Genomic DNA, 8,338 nt, shown 5'->3' on the forward strand with positions numbered 1-8,338 from the left:
ATCTCTTAACAATATCGAACAGACGGACATATTATGGAAGCCCTGAGACGACGTCCGACTTTTTGAGTTTCCGAGTTGCTAAGTTTCTTCTGCGCATACGCAAAGGCGTATAAGAAAAGGCATGCGCAGATGAAACTTAGAAACTCAGAAACTCGAAAACTCAAAAACTCGGAAACTCAAAAACTCGGATGTCGTTTCAGGGCTTCCATAAAACTGTAACGTTACTAACCATGTTTTTGTTGTGTTGCTTAAAAATAAATAGACTACTCATTCATTGTTCTATGCTAAAACACAAGTCAGTAAGCAAGAAATGACAGGAGAAATACTGCTTGATCTAACTGTGCCCCGTTTGAGGAAACTTTTCAATCAAAGATGAGCCAATTTTTCCCATGTCCATTTTCTGTAACGTTAGTAACCGGAATTAAACTTCCCACCACAACTCAAAGGAAAGCCTGGTGGGTCCAAGAATTAGAACAAGAACCCCAGCCATGAGGCATGATCCCTGGCTATTTAAATCCCATCGTGATGTGACCGCACCAGAGGGAGTGCTGCTCCAGGCAAGGTGTCATCTTCATTTTTTGGCAGCCGTTTTCCCGATGCTTCACCTTTTCTCCCTACACGTTTCTCCGTGTTACATCGCTAGTTATTCACATTCCTTATTAATTTATTATGACAGGTTGTAAAATGGGACTTACATGCCTGCTATCCATGCTAATGTAATGGAATGCTTATAGTCCATTAGCAGCCTTCTACCAAGTGTGTTTCCATCATTAGATTCTTGTATGGTTTTGTGATTCTCCTGCGATTATGTCGGCCTACTGGGAAAATATTCATCCTACACTGTCAACTGTTACTGGCAGTATGTGTGCAATGGCCTGGTCATCCGGTCTGCTTTTGCTGTGTGTGTACGTGCGCCACAAGATCTGATTTTGCGCCATGTCATAAACTAATAATAATTGTTTAGCAGTAATGGGAGCTGGCCCGGTGTTCGGTAGTACCCAGGTAAAGTACTCCATGGTTCTTAAGATCTAATGTTAAATATACTATAATTGCATACAGCATGATTCTTGTATCCGAACTGTAGATTTCAATGAAATAGTTTTCGATCAACATGCACAATATCTTATTGTAATCAATTTCTATTTCCAGTTTTACAAGCTTCTGTCGGTGAAAAGAAACTAGAAGATCTGGTGGATCTTTTAAAAAAGCAGATAAATACAAGTGACTGGTTGAACACAAATACAGTTGAGAAGTTTGCTGCTGAAAATCCTGATGTTGCCAAGGAATTTGGTTACGAAGGTGAAGGAGTGAAAGCTGCCACTGACAGTGCAAAAAGCTAATTTCAAGGCAAGCTGTATGAATGTGTGAAGTAATGTATAATATAAACACGGAACAAAACACCTTCATCCAGCATTAATGTCAGATCATGAATGCCCCGTATATTTTAAATATAAAATTACTCCAGCTGTTGGTTTCAATTTATGAGGTGGCCAGTTATATTTCCCACAGTTATGTATACTGATGCTCATAGGGTCTATGTCCCCCCAGGGTACTGCCGGAACGTACCCTGGGTATGGTCCGGTATACCGGAACGTACCCTGGGTATGGTCCGGTATACCGGAACGTACCCTGGGTATGGTCCGGTATACCGGAACGTACCCTGGGTATGGTCCGGTATACCAGAACGTACCCTGGTAACTATCTGATGTGGTTAGGGTTAGGATTAGGGTTAGGGAGTAGGCGTAGGCGACTCCCTAGCCTCGTTAGTAGAGTACGCGCGGTACGGTCTGACATATTAGGTAGTACCAGGGTACGTTCCGGTATACCGGACCGTACCCATGGTATGTTCCGGCAGTTCCCTGGGGGACATAGACCCTCTCAGCTATACTGATCGATAGAGGGTATTTGCTACATAGGATATAAACTAGGTTGAGAGAAAACTAAAACCCCACTTGCATTGTTGTAAATTGTTATGGATGATATCATTGCTTCTGTTGCTTCTTGCAGGGATGATGTATGTTACAGTTTAGAAGTTTAGTTTTAAATTTAATGACTGTGACAAGGAGCTTGTAATGATACTGATATTCTATTTGTCTTCAAATATGCTGCTTAGCTATAGCATAGAAAAATATTTCTGCAGTTTAATTTAAACTAACCATTAAAATTCAATTCTTGCAAAAGAAATCATTATAATGGTTAAAAATTCATCCACTAAACACCAGTGTTCCTTCGTAATGTCAAATCAACAAGTCTTATTTGTTCTGCTTGTAAGAAAATGTTGCAGAAATGTGTAGCAGTGCTATCATTTAAATATACCCATTAATATCCGGCCGTGTAACACACTTTTTTCCAGGTACAGGTCTACTAGCTAGTTGTCAACATGGGTGATGATGTTGTCTTGAGCTTCCATGACAGTTTGTTACGTGTGTCGGATGTCCATCTGCTCTCTGGACCATACTGGCTGAATGACAACATCATTGGCTTTGCCTTTGAATTCATAGAAAACGTTTTGTGCAAAGACTGTAGCGGAATTTTCAGCTTCATTAGCCCACAGGTGAATATATGCTTAATCTTTTTCATGTGTAATACAATTGACCATACTTCTGAGTTAGATAACAACCACCACTTGAATATTGTTACTAGGTGGTCAAACAAAATTGTCTATAGGTGTGTTTTTCATGTTTGCACACTCAATTGTCAACTTTGCAGCACATCATTACTAAGCCTCATTTTTACGATGCCCCAATTACGTCTCTAATTGGCTAGATCTGCCTATCAAATAGTTCAGGGGGATAGCTAAATTCCAAGTTTATCCCCAGCCTACTCCTCATTGAAACATCCATTTATGATGAAAATTGATCAATCCTAGATAACTAGCATATTAGTCGGTGTTCATTTGTGATATTGCATTGGCTGATGCCTCTCACAGCAGAACCCTGTTGTCATCTGCAGGTGACTCAATTCATCAAGCTCGTTAACGAGCCTGGTGAACTGGACGCGTTTCTGGAGCCGCTGTCGCTGTCGACTAAGAAATTCGTCGCGTTGGCCGTGAACGACAGCGAATCGCGCAGCGATGTCGGTGGTTCTCACTGGAGCCTTCTTGTGTTAGACGTTGATAGCGGCGTGTTCCGCCACTACGACTCGTCTTCGCAGCACAATCACGACGCGGCTCGCTTGCTCGCGAGACAGCTGGCTCGTTACATGAGGATTGTCAGCGATCGGTTCGTGGAAGAGGAAATGCCGCAGCAACGCAATGGCTACGACTGCGGAGTTTACGCAATTGCAGTGGCGGAGGAATTGTGCAAGAGTGAGATGCATATTGGGGATGTGGGGAGTGCCAACCTTGCCAGCATCACTCCAAGCTATGTTGAGAGTTGTAGACAACGACTGAGAAAACTCATTAGCGAGTTGCACGATGAAAAAATTCACACTCCCAATTAATTTTTAATGGGATCAGACATTCTAATGTGAATGTATGTAAATTTCCTTTTGCAAAAAATGTTTGTTTGTTTGTATTTCTTGACATTGTTATTTGTGAATTTTGCTTTTAGGTTGTTGAGAGGCATGCGTGAAATACGTAATGCTGTTATCATGACTTTGAACAGTGTTTGTGTAAAATTGTAAATTTTCTCTATAAACTTCACGCATTAAAAATGGAGATTGAATGACGCACACTATTCACTATTTTCCTGTGTGAGCTTATATTTGTAATAATAAACCACAGTGTCTTAATATGGTAATAGTGTCAGTTGACAATTTGTTGAACAATTAATATTTAGGCAGCAATATTACCAATAAGACTGGTGTTTTATTTTAGATCACTCCAGTATGAAAGCGTTGTCAGACCTGTGTTGAAATAGTCCAGTCAGTCAGTCAGTCCAATCCAGTCCAGTCAGTCCAGCCAGTCCAGTCCAGTCAGTTAGTCAATCAGTCAATCAGTCAGTCAGTCAATCCATTCCACTCCAGTCGGTCAGTCAAGATTCAAGATTCAACAATGTGTAAACTGCTGTTTATTACGCCTATTGCCCATACATTATTTTGTACAGGAGTAAATTAGAGCTCTGCCTGTTTTGTTCTGCTCATTCCGTTTGTTCATTTTTGTTTAGTTTTTTGTTCACCTTTGTTCAGTTTTCTTGTTTATATGTTTTGATCATTTTGCTCATTCTCGCTGTCATGTTTTTGCGGTTTCTCATGCTCACCATCCACTGTGGCAACCAAGTATATTATAATAATGACCCATCTACCTACTATTAGTATTACATTTTCTTTGAGGGGGTGGCAGACTCTGATGACCTGCGGGTTCTTTCGCCACTCCTGTGCTTCCTTTGTAAACTAGATATTAACTGAGTATGACTTGTATATTTCCTATTTGCCGCTGTAAACTGTATATACGCGACTTGTGCACAAATAAACATCTTGAATCTTGCATCTTGAATAAGAAGATTATCGCCGTGTTTAGTCAATGTAATTGTAAACGCAAATCTCCCGCGGTATTTTGCCTTTACTCGGCAGAGGCGCTAGCGTCGCTCGCCGTGGTCAATTTTAGTGGTCGATCAGCGTTCTAGTGTCTCTACGTATTTCTATGGCTCGAACCAACAATGCAACGAATATCTCGACGTCATCAGTACTTCGTGGATGTACGCCGGTAACGCATGCGCAGTGCGTCAGCGCGCAGCCCACGTAGCTGACAGCCGTTATACTAGATCACGCGCGCGCGCCCAGGTCGCAGGTCAGTCCGTGCGACAGCAGAGTTTCCGACGCGTGTGCGTGTACATGCGCGCGCGTACGATATGGCGCTCGCGTGCACGCGTCTGCGGCTGATCATACGGCTCGTCGTTCTGCTGTTATCTTACGGCAGCGCGTCGGCACAGCGGACCGCACGTCGGCATGTCGGCGCGACGAACGCGTCGACGTCGTGTGCGGCAATGTCGGCCGCGCCTCAACATCACTGCACCGCACGCCTTCTGTCGGAGACGCCACACCACCCGGCGCACGATCTCGGCGGCGCGCATATCAACGTTGGCTTCTGGATGTGCGCGGAAAGCGAGAGGGCGCTCGCGGCGCCGCTCGTGCGGCTGTACGGCGAACTAGCGCGCTACCAAAACTTCACGTTCACGCTGCTGGAAGTGTGCGATTCTTTCGACGGAGCCGTCGCCCGCATGTCGGCCGGCGAGGTCGACATCGTCGGCGTCGCCGTGCGCAGCCCCGAGCGCGAGCGCGCATGCGTCTTCCTGCAGAACTTCATCGAGTCGAGTCACGTGTTCGTCGTGCGTCGGCCGGAGAGTCACGTGAGCACGGCGCTGACGGTCGTCGCCCCGCTCGACGGCGTCACGTGGGCGATGGTGCTGCTCGTGACGGCGACGGCCGGCGGCGTGCTGACGGCGTACCAGCGCCGCGGCGGCGGCGGCGGCGGCGGCGGTGGTGATGATGGCGATGGTCGGCTGTTCCTGTTCGCGGCGGCGACGTTGACGATGCAGGGCGGCACGTACCAGCCGCGCGCCGTGCACGCGCGCCTGCTCGTCGCCTGCTGGTGGTGCTTCACGATCGCCATGACGGGCGCCTACATGGCGAGCATCGTCAGCTTCCTCTCCATCTCCACGAGCGACGAGTTCCCGTTCACCGACATCCGACAGGCGGTCGCCAGCCCGCTGACACCGACCGTCGTCGCCAGCTACGCGCAGCACGAGTGGATGCGCGACGCAGCACCCGGCTCTCTCCCGCAGCAACTCTGGCAGAAGGTGCGCGCCGATAAGCGGGCGCTGGCGTCGTCGCTCGAAGAAGGGTTCGAGCTGACACTCGACGGCAAATACTTTCTCGTCGTCGACGCGCTGTCCGCGGCCAGCTACATGGCGCACGACTTCGCCGCGAGGCGCGAGTGTCGGTTTGCGATCGCTCCCGTGTTCGTTCTGGACATCTCGCTGACGTGGTGCCTCCCGCAGGGCAGCCCCTACGAGGAGGCGCTCAGCTACGGCTTCCTGCGGCTCGCCGAGACGGCGCTGCTCGAGAAGTGGTTCATGGAGGCGATGCCGCCGGAATTTGAGAAGTGCCTCGCCGCGACGCAGCCGCGCGTCGCCGCGGTCGGCCGCTCGATGCGCCACATGGTCTACGTGCTGGTGCTGCCACTTATCGGACTGGTGGGCGGTGCTGTTCTGCTGCTGGGGGAGGTGGTCGTTGCCGGCGTGCAGAGACGAAAGAGGCGGCGCGGTTGGTAGTGACAGAGGTGGTGGTGAGGCAGTTACATATATATATTATATTGTGTGCGCGCCACAGTGTGTGTGTGTTTGTGGTGTGTGTGTGTGTGTGCGTGCGTGCGTGCGTGCGTGCGTGCGTGCGTGCGTGCGTGCGTGTGTGTGTGAGTGCGCGTGTGTGTGTGTTCTACGGTTAATTCTAACGTTGCGTAATACACGGAAGGAAAAAAATGATAGGAATGACGACATGAGAAAAATGCGTCGGACCTGATATATATATACCTTGAATCACTGGATATGGGTTGTATAATAAATTAGTGTGGAGGGGAAAGGCGGAGAGATATGGTCCAGCACTCAGTGACTTAAGGCCAATGAAGAGCCGTGGACACGAGGCGCTCTATCTATCTCTTATCAGTGTTATTATTATTTTATTATTATTATTCGCATCAGGGTGTGTCGGCGCCAATCGGACAAGGAGAACGCAGCCTTGTGCTAGATTCCGCTACCTCTCAATGTTGGCACTTTCGCGGCTTCTGTATCCCAAATATGCCTTCCTCCAATGCTGTTTTCAGTGTGATAACGTTGTTTATTGTCGTGTTTCGCTTTGTGTCAGAATAGTTAAGCTTGGCGTTGTCGCGCGCTCGGCAGTTATGCGAATACAGTAAACACCCGTATAAAAGAACCCGTGATTTTAAGAACCTCCAGGCTTAAATTGGACCAATAAAGCACCTATTATATAAGAACCTCTTCAGCCTGATAAATTAAACAGGTTCTTATATAAAAAAAAATACCGAAAATTAGAGCAAACTGGGGCAATCCAAGTATATGTGCTACACCATTGGAAACCAACAACATGTAGTTCCAGATAATATTAATGCCTCCTCACAGGAGGATTGAATTTTCCAGGGGGTATTTTGCCTCATTTTCCAGTAAATGTTGGGGCTTGATTTTGACGATACAGAGGATTGAGGGGGAGGATGGTGTGAATATTTTCTGAAACTATACAATATTGTTTTCTATTGTCAAAAGTTGCTATTCAGTAATCAGTTCAATTGGAAAATATATGTAAACAAACCATTGTGTTTAATAATTAAGTAAATTAAAGGTGATAAATAAATTAACTCAAATAAATTTAAACAGACATATAATCTCTAATACTAAGCAGTTGGTTAATTAAATAGTGTCAATTATTCACTAATTAAAGCCAATTTTACCTAGATAATGTACACAATATCCCCCCCCCCCCCCCAAATTAAGAACCTCTCCATCTCCTCCACGACCTCTACTCCTATACATTTGCCCTTCCCGCTCTCTCTCCCCTTTCTATGTATATTCATGAACATGAAACATCGCTTTAGGTATCTCCGCCCTTAGGTATCCCTTAGGTATCTATTCTATCTAATCCGCCCCCCCACAAAAACCCTCTTGCCATTAAAAAATTCATATGCCAGGGTTTCTATTTCATACTATGATACAGGGGCGTGTACAGGGGGGGGGGGTCCAGACCCCCACCCCTGCTCGCGCAGAAAACGCATCGGAAGGGGTCTATACTTTCTAAAAAATTTGGGGGGGAGGGCACCCTCCAGACCCCCCCTTCGCGTGCTCGCAAGTTTGGGTTACGGTTAGACCCCCCCCCCCTCTGGTACACATCCTGTACACGCCCCTGTGATACCAGGTCCTCATTCCATGTCGGACTATTTTCTCCTGGCTTGTCAACAAACTTTATACTAAATCCAAAATATTTGTACAGTCGGCCGATACCCTAGCTCTAGTACTATAGCCCGCGTACTGTTTGCTTGCGGCAAGTGTACGCGGGCATAGTGCTAGAGCTACCGATACCCTATAGACTGATAAAGGAATGCTAGCAGCAATAAATGCGACTGGCTAAACCATTGGTACCATAATATATACATAGCTAACCATATACTAGCTCTATAGTACTATAGCCCGCGTACTGTTTGCTTGCGGCAAGCGTACGCGGGCATAGTGCTAGAGCTACCGATACCCTATAGACTGATAAAGGAATGCTAGCAGCAATAAATGCGACTGGCTAAACCATTGGTACCATAATATATACATAGCTAACCATATACTAGCTCTATAGTACTATAGCCCGCGTACTGTTTGCTTGCGGCAAGCGTACGCGGGCA

The 8,338-nt window shown here is 46.6% G+C and overlaps 1 protein-coding gene across 2 annotated transcripts in view; it reads left to right on the plus strand.

Moving 5' to 3' along the window:
* LOC106805387 (sentrin-specific protease 8-like) overlaps nucleotides 1-4,082 on the plus strand; it is a 4,656-nt gene extending 574 nt beyond the window's left edge. The window contains exons 2-4 of one of the 2 annotated variants that reach the window (XM_014806950.1): nucleotides 1,150-1,299; nucleotides 2,354-2,554; nucleotides 2,953-4,082. In XM_014806950.1, the coding sequence (XP_014662436.1) occupies nucleotides 2,381-2,554; nucleotides 2,953-3,441 (663 nt within the window). In that variant the 5' untranslated portion in view covers nucleotides 1,150-1,299; nucleotides 2,354-2,380 and the 3' untranslated portion in view covers nucleotides 3,442-4,082. Of the gene's footprint in view, nucleotides 1-1,149; nucleotides 1,348-2,353; nucleotides 2,555-2,952 lie in introns of both variants that reach the window. The other variant, XM_014806949.1, reaches the window with a different exon arrangement.
* Nucleotides 4,083-8,338: the final 4,256 nt, after the last annotated feature.

Source organism: Priapulus caudatus, unplaced genomic scaffold, assembly GCF_000485595.1.
Source record: "Priapulus caudatus unplaced genomic scaffold, Priapulus_caudatus-5.0.1 Scaffold112, whole genome shotgun sequence".
Lineage (NCBI taxonomy): Eukaryota > Metazoa > Priapulida > Priapulimorpha > Priapulimorphida > Priapulidae > Priapulus > Priapulus caudatus.